The sequence below is a fragment of the Alligator sinensis genome, unplaced genomic scaffold, assembly GCF_000455745.1.
Source record: "Alligator sinensis unplaced genomic scaffold, ASM45574v1 scaffold216_1, whole genome shotgun sequence".
Taxonomy (NCBI): Eukaryota; Metazoa; Chordata; order Crocodylia; family Alligatoridae; genus Alligator; species Alligator sinensis.
The window spans coordinates 4,333,848-4,347,654 of NW_005841868.1; the positions used below are offsets into that span (position 1 = coordinate 4,333,848).

Here is a 13,807-nt window from a genome sequence, read left to right on the forward strand (position 1 = left end):
GAGCTGTAGACTCTCTCTCTGATCTTTCTCTAGCTCTCTTTTACAAATGTATCCCTAAGAAAATGTGATTTCCCAGCTTTGTAAAACCAGGGGAAAACAACCTGACTGGGCACGTTATTAGGAGAAAGGGATTTTGTGCTCCTCTGAGGCACGAGGGATGATCAAACAGGATCTTAGCTCATCCGCTTTCCATCTCATGCCTGGGAGGTTTGGCAAGAGGCTTAACAGGCTCTGGAGGAGGATTTCATCATACTCCTTGAATGTCTCATAATCGCCCTCTTGTTCACTGATACAATCCCATTCTAGAGGCCTGCATCGGGTGCTGTGTTGCTGTCAGATAGGTGGTTTGGGCTCAGCCAGCCCTTTCTGAACCTCTCCAAGGGTTGGACTGGAGTCTTTTAGAAAGCTATTATTTTATCTTGTTCAGTTTGTTTCCTCCTATAGGCTCCTGAGATTTCTTAATACCATGGTGAAGAGATCTTTTATCTTCATTGTTCTCTAAGTAGGGATAATTTAAGCTATACCATCTCACTGATGTCCAACAGGTGCTGATGGCATGAAGTATCCGAAAACTGTCATTGTGTCCCTTTGGGGAATTTCCGGGCCTAGGGGCAGTCCCTGGCAGGCACAGAAGTGAAACAGTCAGGGCTATGTAGTAGTCATATTAGGAGCACTGCTTGGGGAAAGCAATGTCGCTGAAGCATCCTGCTCCTTGGCTATTTATAAGTTTTGGAGCAGCCTATATAGGGCCCTCAAGAAGCTGAGTAGAGGTTGTTCTCACAGTGCTGCAGCATGATGTGCTCCCAACAGAGAGGAGGCGGATGGGCAATGTACAGCCAGCTCCTGTGCCAAAGTCAGGTCTGCTACTCAGGCAGCTTCAGTCCTGGGATCCCAGTCCTGACAAAGCAATAAAGGCTCAATGCTGCCAGTCTTTGGATTCAGAGACCTAAACAATGGAGGATAAAGGCAGATTCATGCCATCTGGGCCCTGGAATTCCAGGCTGCTCCAGGGACTTAAATGGCCCTTGCCATAATTTAGGAAGCCAGGGCTACTCTAAATTGTGGCATCCTCCCCAGGGCATGCCGAAAAGAATGACCAGAATGCCTGCTTCCTTCAACCTTTGTCCTTCCCCTGCCACTATGCCTGTCCTAAACAATACCAGTAAAGGAGAAGATGCCCATCAGGGCCACAATGACATTTGGGGACTGAACCAGGGGACAGAAAACCTGCTTATATGAAGCATTGGCAATATTGGCCCCAATAAGCATTTGGAAAGCTATCATCAGATGTGAGCCAAAGATTCCTGTTGCCTAGAATGACCTTTGGCCTAAGTTTTTAATCCATTATCTTTGGGGGAGAAACTTATCCAGTGTTGCTGGCCTGCAACATAGCAGGAGATGTATTTGCAGGCTCTACAATTACAGTTGTGTGGGGAAGTAGAGTTGTAAAAGATGCATTAGGATGATACGGGAGGACTAATAAAGCTAATGCAGGGACCAAAAACTATTTCAACATATTTATTTTTTAAAAAGGCAATGTATAAAAAAATAAATATTTTAAATATAATACAATATATTATCATTATTAATAATATTATTAAAAGACATTTCAAACATGTACCTAGTAGCATAAGATTACCTGATGCTTTACAGACACCAAGACACACAAACTACCCTGTTGCCGTGAAGCAAATAAATAGTTAGTCCAGCTCATAAAAATTAGCACTCACATCGCCACACAGTACAGGGCCTCCCTATATTCCCTGGAGGTAAGTGAACAGAACTATGGCTATTGCACAGATGGGGAAAGCTGCATGGATTTGCTTCTCATGTGCAGGAGTACAACCAAAAATTTGCACCAATAAACAACAAGGGAAACTGAATTCACAGAATTCAAGCAATTTGCCAAGCTCAGGTGCTCCTTGTTCCTTGGCTTGGGCTACCTCTGGGTACAAGTTTCACATGTCAGTATAAGAATACTTATAATGCATCCTCCAAAGTTCATTTGAATTAAGGTGGTAAAATTTAAGCTATTTGTGACCAACCTGAAGCACCCAGACATGATTCTCAGAGGTAAGGCAGTTTGTTGACTTTCTCTGCAGTTGCTGCTGTGTTGATTTATATAAAAATCAGGTTCTGGGTGCCTCAAGTTGAGCACAGGAAAGCAGAAGTCAGAATCTCACTGCCTTGGTTTCCCCATCTGTAAATGTGGTAAATGACAATATTAATATTGCCTACTTTAGGGAGAAGACGAGGATCAGTTCAATCACAGGCCCAGTCCCTTTGTAGCTACACAGGAATTTAACTGTGGTATGGTGGCAAAGTGGTTCAGACATTCACCTTTTTGACTCTTGATTTTAAACTAGTGCACAAGGGGAATCAAGGCCAACATTCATACAGCACTAGGCACCAGATTCTGATCCCGTCTCCCCTGCTAGACAGTGCAGCCCTTTTGTGGAGTAAGGACCTGAGCAGGAAGGGCATCAGAGCCAGGCCCCATTAAATCCACATAGTGCAGTTATTACATTTCTTCCAGAATAGTCTAATAATTAATCACTACAAAAAAGGAGCCCTTTAAAAGGGCATATTCATTACATTCACAGGGCTTGAGCCCTTTTTATCCCTGTGATGAGAAAAGCATTTTCCTAATACAGGGATGAGGTTGCAGTAGGTACTGCTACTGGAAAAGTCAGATTTCCTGAAAATATAAGCGGCCATTGCTTTTGTAGCCGTGAGTTCAAGACGAAGTTCAACCACTGGAGCGATGACATTGGTTGTGCTTTCACACTTAGCAGGGAAGACCACGAGCAGGTTGTCATCTTCTTCCCCAGAATATAAGTGAAGAATTGGCATAATCCATGATTCACTACCAAGGGGAATGATCCTCTACACCAACTGGATGCTTGGCACCTAAATTCTTACCCATTGCCCTTCAATTTTAGCATATTTCTCATCACTCCTATTTAACATTCTGAGCAAAATGTACAATAAACAGTCAAATTTCCAATGTCAGCAACTCAAAGATGTCAGTATAGAAAAGAAAGTGCTGTCCACTTGAGCCATTCAGTCTCCTGATGCACATGAGGAGATAGCAGGGAAAGGTAAATACATGGGAGTTTACAATATTGCTCGGAGAGCATGATGGCTCTTGTGCTTGTCCCTTTCCTCACTTCTCTTTGCAACAGTCCATAAATAACAAATTCACCAACTAGACCACTAATGTTACCTCCTGCATACACAGGATGTGATCATCTAATATTACCTCCTGCATACACAGGACAGGTGTGTTAGAAAGATACCCTCTCTACCTATCCGCCAGGTAGAGAGAGCATCTGTTACCACCACATCCAACTCAGTAACTTGACCAGCTGGGCACCCCTGTCTAAAAGAGGTCAATCTCACACTGTTGTTTTTAAGGCCCTATCTCTGGCTGTCTTATACCCGTAAGTGACATGTGGAGCTAGAGTCCTCTGTGGAACACAGAGGTTTCTCTAAGCAGGCCTGGTGCATTTACAATGCTTTGTTCCCTAACTAAGAATGAAGGCACCAAGTGTAGGTGGAGGCTGAAGAGGGACCAAGAATGAGCAGTGACATCCAACCCCCACCTTCCACAAAGGACCTCAACAAATCTCATTTCCACATATGAGTCAGAGGAAAGAAGGTCCTGGAAAAGCTAGAGGTGGATAAGACCTGTCTGTCCTCTTTCTTAGTGTAGCCCCATTTTCCCTAGTTAACCACTCCAAACAAAAATTAATTACTATGGCATCTTCACTCTAAGGCTCTTGGGCACTAAGACATTTCATAAAAAAACAGTTAGAAATGCAATACAATCATCATGGAAATAAATCATCCTCGGTAACATTCAAATATTAAAAAGGCACTGGGAGGAAGGTAATAAATATAAGGCCAATAGGGATCATTGAAAATAAATTGTCTTTCGATAAAGTCTCTGGGGGTGCTTTGGGCAAGCGCAGACAGTTGGATGGAAGTGGCAGACACAGGGGAAGAAGTTTCTGATTGTGAAGCCATTGTGTACTGACAGACCCCATCTCACGACAGATCTCTTAGCAGGTATTTTAAGGCATCTTTCCTTAAGAATGTAGTTTTGAACAATCTGGCCAGGCTCCGCAAACCAACAGTGAGTGACATAAAGGATATCATCACAAGCTCTGACATCTGTAGTTGGTTGCTGTGTTCCCCCTATTAACTGTCTGCCATCCATACCAATGCCATTTATGAGTCACTACCTGCAGATCTCCCATCATGCTGGTTGCTTTTCCCCACTCCACTGAGTTGGCATGGAAGGCATGAGGAGTGCAACAGAAGATGCTAGCAGCCAGTCTGGCTGGCAGCTCATACATCATTAATGTGAGGTAGCAAAACCTGGGCTGCCTTGGAGATGACCTGCACATACTTTGCCAGCACCTGGCACCCCTGCTGCTTCTTTTTGAAGAGGTTCTTACCCTTGGTGCTCTCACCATAGATCACATCTACCTGAGATACATTGTACCTAGTGCACAGCAGGCAACTCAGGTTGACCATCAGGCCCCGAGTGGTCTTGGTGGTGTTATTGAGCCGCTCCAGCAACTCAGTGACCTTGGGGTTGAGCTCCTCCTGGTCCCTAGTGATGTTGCCCAGGGAGGCATTCAGGAAAGCAAAGATCTTGTACAGGGCTACCACTATCTCCTTCTTCTCACTTGTCTGGTTCACGTGGAAGGCAGGGAAGAAGATAGTATCAGGGTTGCAGAGTTTATCAGTGTGGTTCCTGAATGTATCACCTTGCCATTTCACCTGGGAAAAGGGGGAAAGGAAATGATTACTGGGGATCTAAGACACATCACCTTCCTTCACTCACACCCCTTGTCACTCTCTCTCTCTCTTCCCCTTACACACACACATACACACCTTTCTCACTTAATAATACACATTTTTGCCAAACATTTTTATCACCTCCTCATATTTGTTGATTTTTGTTAAAAATACAGCTCCTGGAATCATATGAAAATCTTAGCTTTTGTTAAGAAAGGACGTTTCTAGCCTTCTTCCTTGTGGAAAAAGACTTGACGTTGAAGGTGCCCTAAAGGCTAAAAAACCTAAATAGAAAGAACCTAAACTAATTCAGTATTATGATTATTAAACCAATCACATTTTTTTCCTCCTTGCAGTTGTTCGCACCCTACCTATCCTGGCTGTGGCCTTAGTAGTGCTAGTCTGGGACTCTCAGGGTGCATCTCCATGTGAAATTTATGCAAAGCAATAAACTCCGGAGCAGCTTGAGCTGGAGTAAACTGCTCCTGGGCACAGTATATGTGCACCTGCAACAGTAACAATTTGAGCCAGGGCAGAGCAGGCCCCTGGCTGGCTGGGCTGACTGGGCACAATTTATGCTCCCAGTCATTCTCCACATGCATTTCAGTGCAGTATATTACTCTGCCATAAGATAGTACTATCTCTGACAGTACAATCTTATGGCTGAGTTAGTTTACTGTGCCCTAATACCGGTGCACATGTAGGTGGTGACACTTTACTGCAGAACTAATTAGTCTACTCTGCAGTAAAAGGCACATATGGATGCATACTCACTGTCATACCTGAAGACCTGGTGCTCTACTGCATTTATCCTTATCAACCACTGTAATAGCAATGCTATTACCCATACTAGAAGAGGTGAGGTACTGATAGTCTAAGGCCTAGATACCTGGGGTTTTAGGTGCTTAAATCAATCTGATCTCAGCAGCTTTTAGGAGATTGCTTTCAGGGGAGATAGACACCTACCTGCCTTTGAAGATCTGAGCCTAAATGACTTTCCTAATGTCACAAAGGGCACGTCTACACGTGCATTAATGCACCATAAATACAGTGCATTAAGTTTAGTACTTATAATAACAGGTACTAACTTAATGCGCCATAATTGGTGCTACTGGGCAGTAGCACTGGCACATGTTTTTTTACATGATGCTAATGCACAGAAGACTAATTTTACTGCACATTAGCTTGACTTTTGTCTTGTGTAGGCACGCCCAAAGGAAATCTCTAGTGAAGCAGGGAGTAGATCCAGGTCTTCTAAGCCCAATGATAGCACCCTAAGTCACTGGATCATTCTCCCTGCCCTATTCCTTGCCCACACCAGGGGAAGACCTACCAATGTACTTAGTCCTGCTTTGCAGATCTTTTTGCTCAGGGAGAGCAGTTCTGCTGAGAATTGGTCGGGGAAAGAAATGTAGGCAGCAAAGCCAGATGAAGACCTAACAAAGCCTTTTTCCAATGAAAAGCTGGTAGATAAACACAGCACTACCCTCCTACAAGGCCCAGGTGCTTTCCTTCCCAGCAGGCCAATACAACGGCTGCCAATCCTGATCCAGGGTGCTAGGTTTGGGATGGAGGAACCCAGGGCATGGTTCTACTCCCGTCGGGGCATTGGCCACATCCAAGGCTGCTCTATCTCTGAGATGCAGAATTGACTGTACTCTGCAGTTACACACAGGGCAAGCAAGCATCTGCCAGTGTCAGTTAAACATTCCCATTGTGGTTCTAGCAAACAGTCTATGTAATGTGAAGTGAGGTGTAATGTGCTGTGGAACATGCAGCTGATAGGGGCAAGTAGGATGGATGTAAGACGGGTAAGAAGCTCATACAGGTTTTAATCAAAGAACCAAAGTTGCAAAGAACCTTTGGGAACTTACATAGATGTTAAAGAGTTCCTGGGCTGTCCCGTTGAGCAGTATCACTTGCTTCCGGATCTGCTCAAAGACCTTGTTGCTGCATGTGTATTTCTTCTCACACAGGGGGCTGGGGGAGTCCACTGGCAGTGCTTTGCCAGCCACCAGTCTGCAGTGCATCACCAACAGCAAGGAGGCAACACCTGCATGCAAAAGATAGAGGGAGGAGTGAGAGATTATGCCAAAAGGAATGGGTTCTCAGAGTCACTGGCTTTGGAGCTCACATCCCCGAGTCAGAAGAGAGTTTGGAGATCTCTGGCTGGAAAGCTCTCAGCACCATACAGCCTGACATTGCTAGCTCCTATGTGGCATGGCAGTGCTGGGGTAAAGCAAAAAGGGAAAGAACCCACTGGTTCATACACAGATCCACCAGGAGACACGGGCTGGTTAGGAACATATGCTATTCCTTGTTAGAGCAGGAGCATATCTTGCCTGCCCTGTGCTGTCTTGCACATGCCAAGCATTCATTTGCACTCCTGAGCCCACAGTTTCAGTGTTCCCAGAAATAGGAGCTGGACTTTGCCCGTAGCCTGTATTTACAGAACCAAATTCTCTTCTTACTTCTCCCAGGATCACAAGGAAGAAATTGCCCCTGCTTCCCAATTTCTGTCATCCACCTCTTCCATTCAGACCTCCTCACCTGCCCTGGCTCAGCCCTGACCTGCGCTGTCACAGGAATTCCCCTGTTCATTATTCCTTCCTGTGCAGCACTGAGCCAACCAGTTTTGTTCCCAGATTTCACAACCCCTCCTAACGCCCTGTCAGGTATGATCAAACATGCAGAGTAATTTCCTGACCGTTATCCTATGGTGCACAGGCTCATGTTGCTGTAATTAATCAAGGACTAGGGTTTTGATAGTGGGTGACTTAGGTGTCAAGAGCACTCAGCACTTAGCAGGCAGGGTCCCCATTCCTGGTTTTGCCACTGGCATGCTGGCTGACCACAGGCAAGTCAGATCACTTCCCTTTGTCTCAGTTTCCCCATCTATCAAATAGGTACAATATACTGACTTTGTCTGCACAATGTTTTTAGAGTGCCTGATGAAAAGCACCAGGGGAGAGTATTAGTATCAAAGCCACAGTCCCTGTAAATCAGTGACTGCTTCTGCTGTTTGAAATGTTGTAAGACGAAACACAAAACTGCAGCAGAATACGTGGTACTGCTGCAACCGGGGTGGGGGGGAGAATTAAGTCTGAATGACACCTCCAGCCTCCACAATTCTAGACAATCGTCGGCACAGTATATGTGCACCTGCAACAGTAACAATTTGAGCCAGGGCAGAGCAGGCCCCTGGCTGGCTGGGCTGACTGGGCACAATTTATGCTCCCAGTCATTCTCCACATGCATTTCAGTGCAGTATATTACTCTGCCATAAGATAGTACTATCTCTGACAGTACAATCTTATGGCTGAGTTAGTTTACTGTGCCCTAATACCGGTGCACATGTAGGTGGTGACACTTTACTGCAGAACTAATTAGTCTACTCTGCAGTAAAAGGCACATATGGATGCATACTCACTGTCATACCTGAAGACCTGGTGCTCTACTGCATTTATCCTTATCAACCACTGTAATAGCAATGCTATTACCCATACTAGAAGAGGTGAGGTACTGATAGTCTAAGGCCTAGATACCTGGGGTTTTAGGTGCTTAAATCAATCTGATCTCAGCAGCTTTTAGGAGATTGCTTTCAGGGGAGATAGACACCTACCTGCCTTTGAAGATCTGAGCCTAAATGACTTTCCTAATGTCACAAAGGGCACGTCTACACGTGCATTAATGCACCATAAATACAGTGCATTAAGTTTAGTACTTATAATAACAGGTACTAACTTAATGCGCCATAATTGGTGCTACTGGGCAGTAGCACTGGCACATGTTTTTTTACATGATGCTAATGCACAGAAGACTAATTTTACTGCACATTAGCTTGACTTTTGTCTTGTGTAGGCACGCCCAAAGGAAATCTCTAGTGAAGCAGGGAGTAGATCCAGGTCTTCTAAGCCCAATGATAGCACCCTAAGTCACTGGATCATTCTCCCTGCCCTATTCCTTGCCCACACCAGGGGAAGACCTACCAATGTACTTAGTCCTGCTTTGCAGATCTTTTTGCTCAGGGAGAGCAGTTCTGCTGAGAATTGGTCGGGGAAAGAAATGTAGGCAGCAAAGCCAGATGAAGACCTAACAAAGCCTTTTTCCAATGAAAAGCTGGTAGATAAACACAGCACTACCCTCCTACAAGGCCCAGGTGCTTTCCTTCCCAGCAGGCCAATACAACGGCTGCCAATCCTGATCCAGGGTGCTAGGTTTGGGATGGAGGAACCCAGGGCATGGTTCTACTCCCGTCGGGGCATTGGCCACATCCAAGGCTGCTCTATCTCTGAGATGCAGAATTGACTGTACTCTGCAGTTACACACAGGGCAAGCAAGCATCTGCCAGTGTCAGTTAAACATTCCCATTGTGGTTCTAGCAAACAGTCTATGTAATGTGAAGTGAGGTGTAATGTGCTGTGGAACATGCAGCTGATAGGGGCAAGTAGGATGGATGTAAGACGGGTAAGAAGCTCATACAGGTTTTAATCAAAGAACCAAAGTTGCAAAGAACCTTTGGGAACTTACATAGATGTTAAAGAGTTCCTGGGCTGTCCCGTTGAGCAGTATCACTTGCTTCCGGATCTGCTCAAAGACCTTGTTGCTGCATGTGTATTTCTTCTCACACAGGGGGCTGGGGGAGTCCACTGGCAGTGCTTTGCCAGCCACCAGTCTGCAGTGCATCACCAACAGCAAGGAGGCAACACCTGCATGCAAAAGATAGAGGGAGGAGTGAGAGATTATGCCAAAAGGAATGGGTTCTCAGAGTCACTGGCTTTGGAGCTCACATCCCCGAGTCAGAAGAGAGTTTGGAGATCTCTGGCTGGAAAGCTCTCAGCACCATACAGCCTGACATTGCTAGCTCCTATGTGGCATGGCAGTGCTGGGGTAAAGCAAAAAGGGAAAGAACCCACTGGTTCATACACAGATCCACCAGGAGACACGGGCTGGTTAGGAACATATGCTATTCCTTGTTAGAGCAGGAGCATATCTTGCCTGCCCTGTGCTGTCTTGCACATGCCAAGCATTCATTTGCACTCCTGAGCCCACAGTTTCAGTGTTCCCAGAAATAGGAGCTGGACTTTGCCCGTAGCCTGTATTTACAGAACCAAATTCTCTTCTTACTTCTCCCAGGATCACAAGGAAGAAATTGCCCCTGCTTCCCAATTTCTGTCATCCACCTCTTCCATTCAGACCTCCTCACCTGCCCTGGCTCAGCCCTGACCTGCGCTGTCACAGGAATTCCCCTGTTCATTATTCCTTCCTGTGCAGCACTGAGCCAACCAGTTTTGTTCCCAGATTTCACAACCCCTCCTAACGCCCTGTCAGGTATGATCAAACATGCAGAGTAATTTCCTGACCGTTATCCTATGGTGCACAGGCTCATGTTGCTGTAATTAATCAAGGACTAGGGTTTTGATAGTGGGTGACTTAGGTGTCAAGAGCACTCAGCACTTAGCAGGCAGGGTCCCCATTCCTGGTTTTGCCACTGGCATGCTGGCTGACCACAGGCAAGTCAGATCACTTCCCTTTGTCTCAGTTTCCCCATCTATCAAATAGGTACAATATACTGACTTTGTCTGCACAATGTTTTTAGAGTGCCTGATGAAAAGCACCAGGGGAGAGTATTAGTATCAAAGCCACAGTCCCTGTAAATCAGTGACTGCTTCTGCTGTTTGAAATGTTGTAAGACGAAACACAAAACTGCAGCAGAATACGTGGTACTGCTGCAACCGGGGTGGGGGGGAGAATTAAGTCTGAATGACACCTCCAGCCTCCACAATTCTAGACAATCGTCAAGGAATCACAGGAAAAGCTGCTCTCTTTTACCACTGAACACAGGGCTTGATTAGAATAAGGAGGTTGATATTATCCCCAGAGTTCCTCCTGTGAAGCCTAAATAGGTAGGCTGCAATCAGCTATATGCTGCTGTCTTGTCCCTACCTGGCCACTGTTTCACATGCTCCTCCTATGATACAGTCCCACAAGCCCCACAAGATCCAAGGATCCTGCCTCCCTGTCCCAGGTTATGCCTCTCGCATAAGAGGTAGTAGCCTGGATAAAGGGGGCAGGTGAATCTAATGCAGCCAACAAAGCATCACTCCCAACTGCTTTCTGAGGAGCATTAGTGATGCAGTGCTTTGGGCATTGGACTGTAAGCCAGAACACAGGGGAGGGTGACTTCAGTGGGGTTACACCCGAGGTTATACTCCTGGTTTCTGCTTTGGCTCTGCTACTGACTGTCTACTGAGACTAAAAGCTGCTTGGGACAGGGACCAAATAGCACATGGAGCCTGATCTCAGCTGAGGCCTCTTGATACTACTCTAATACAACGAGTCAATAAGAAGAAGAACTGAACCTAGCATTAGAGGACACTAACTAAGGTTCTGAATTAACCATTGTATCTGTGCTGACTAAAACTGTCTCCCCATTCTGCTCATCTGCTATACAGCACCAGCTGCCTAGAGGGGCAAAACTAAATTCAGCAATCAGTCACAAGAATGCACCCACATCTCTGAGGCTCAGTTCCCAGATGATCAAGATGCCACTGAGAGATCAGAGAGTAATATGCAGGATAACAGTGTTGCCAACCTAGTGATTTCTTTGCTATTACTTAGGGACTTCTGGGGGATCTTTGTGATGAAATGTCCATATGAAGGCTCCTCTATTAGTTTATTGTGGGGAATACTTGGTAAATTGTCCAGTGACATTTTTGCTGACTTGCAAAGTGCTCCTTAGTGACATCTAGTGATTTTGTGGTGAATTTGTACCTTCAGGAGCTGCTAGCACTACAGGAGTTAGATCAAACAGATTTAGGAGCAATCAGCTGTATTTCTCTCCCTTCTCTCTTTCTGCTCTTGGATGCTGTTCCTTATTAACTGCTGGCCCAGAGGTTAATACAGGAATATTAACTTCTATTGGCAAAAGCACTGAAATAGCAATAGCAATAGCTGGCACTAATATAGTGCTTTTCACCTAAGGAACGCAAAACATTTTACAAAGGTGGATAAAGCCTTACTGTCCCCATTTTACAGATGGGAAAACTGAATCACACAGCAAAGTCAGTGGCAGAGGTGAGAAAAGTTCAGGTAGGAGATCTCAAATGTACATAAAAGCACCTAGGTAGGCAGAACCCAGGTTCTGACTCCCCCTGCCCTTCTTCCACCCTGGTCAACTGTTCCAAATTACACGGCATGGGAGAAAATTCGGTTCTATATAGCAGGTCATTCAGTTCTATAAGCCACAGAGGATTTTAACGGTCTGATCCTGAAGACATAGAGCCCCTTCCTGTAGAAGAAGCTCATATTTTTGCTGGATCAGGACCATAGGCAAACAGCCCCACCAGCCAGGTGCCAGTGCAGTTGCTGAAAAACTACATTGGAATCTGACAGACTCTGAAGTTGTCCACACTTGTAAGAAACTATGAATTGCTGCAGGTCACAGGTAATACAATAATTACTTTATTTACCCTGACTGCAGCAGCATCCGTGCCCAAATTTGTATACCGCAATTGAAAGGACTTACCTTGTATGTTGCAATCATCAAAATAGCAATGCTCATATTTCTTTTCAGTGAAAAGGTGTTTTCAGTGGAAGCAAGGAGGAACTTGGATAGCAAAAGACAGAACCTGAATGGCCCACACTTTTTCCTAACACTACTAACCTAATGTCAATGAAGTAACAGTAGGATGGAGCTTGAATTAATGTAGGCAAGTATTATGCAAATTTTCTGAATGCATTTTTCATCTCTGGGCCTCTTAGAGAGGCCAGAAACAATGTAAATTCCCAGGCTACTGGAGGTTTGCAATGTTCAACAGGGGACTACTACTACTTTGTGATCCAATTTCGGTTTTCTTGGCTAAAATATTCCTAATCCCTTGTTCATATATAGCATTTAGGTTGAGGGGTGATTTGAAAAGCAAGTCAGTTTTGTTATACCCATTTTACAGATTGATAGACTGGGATACAGAAAGGGAAAGTAACTTAATCCAAGTCACCTGCTAGGCCAGTGGCAGGGCCAGGAATAAAACCATGTTCTCCTCAATTCTGGTCCAACATGCTTGGTATTCACTGGGCCATACTATCTCTGATAAACCACTGCTTTGCTCAAAACCAGCTGCTTTTCACCCAATGCCATAGATTTGTACTGTGCAATATATATTCTACAATCCACAGAAATACTAATTTGTATCTGAGTCAAACAACAACATTCTGGCATCAGTTATTCAAGTTTTGATATGATCAAACCTAAACATATTTTGCAACTGGCAAAGTCCTCATCTTAGATTTTTTCCTACATCTAATTAAATAAGAGTTATCAAGGGGTTTAGCAGCAGTGAGAGACAGAGGCACAAAGGAATTCAAAAACTCTCTGGAAATACTTAGAGATATATAAATTACCAGATGTTGGCTGAAATATGCCAAACAGGCATTCCTGCATTTTATTGCCAAATCTCAGAGATGCTAATACTAGGAAGAAAGTTTTATTGAGGGTTTCTCTTTACACCAAACTGCAGAGCCTCAGACAACATTTGTGATTGTTTCAACATTATACAAAGTTACAAAGAAAAAAAAAGAAGAGATCAAATAAATTCGACAAAGAAGTGTTTACCTGTTGGAATGAACTTCATTGTGAGCTGGATCCCAGGAGCAACTTAATAAGAGTTTTGTGTTGACAGGAGTTTTCAGAAATTCATGTTCATATGGGGAATTTCACTGGTTTATATACCGGTTCACTATGTTGTAAGAAAGGAAAGAGGGGTGGGGGAAAGAACTGTCATTAAAGATTCAGGAAGTGGAGACACTGGAAACATTGAATGGGCTTTATTTCTAAGAAGCTGCTGATTTATTTTTTTTCTTTTTGATAAAGTTGAGGTCATGGTGTATGGAGCTGTGGGTTGATAAAAAAACCCACAGATTTGAAGATTGATTCCTTGTTCCTTAGCTTCTTTAGGCAGTGGAGGAAGAGTCTGCCTACATCCATAAATAATACCTC

At 44.6% G+C, this 13,807-nt stretch overlaps 1 protein-coding gene across 4 annotated transcripts in view; it reads right to left on the reverse strand.

Annotated features, from left to right (window-relative positions):
- Positions 1–1,539: 1,539 nt before the first annotated feature.
- LIF (LIF, interleukin 6 family cytokine) overlaps positions 1,540–13,807 on the reverse strand; it is a 43,105-nt gene continuing 30,837 nt past the window's right edge. For 3 of the 4 annotated variants that reach the window (XM_025193442.1, XM_025193431.1, XM_025193435.1), the window contains 3 exons: positions 13,424–13,547; positions 9,340–9,518; positions 1,540–4,791 (listed from right to left, as the gene is read on the reverse strand). In XM_025193442.1, coding sequence (XP_025049227.1) covers positions 4,354–4,791; positions 9,340–9,518; positions 13,424–13,442 — 636 coding nt within the window. In that variant the 5' untranslated portion in view covers positions 13,443–13,547 and the 3' untranslated portion in view covers positions 1,540–4,353. Of the gene's footprint in view, positions 4,792–6,683; positions 7,384–9,339; positions 9,519–13,423; positions 13,548–13,807 lie in introns of those variants that run through there. The other variant, XM_025193444.1, reaches the window with a different exon arrangement.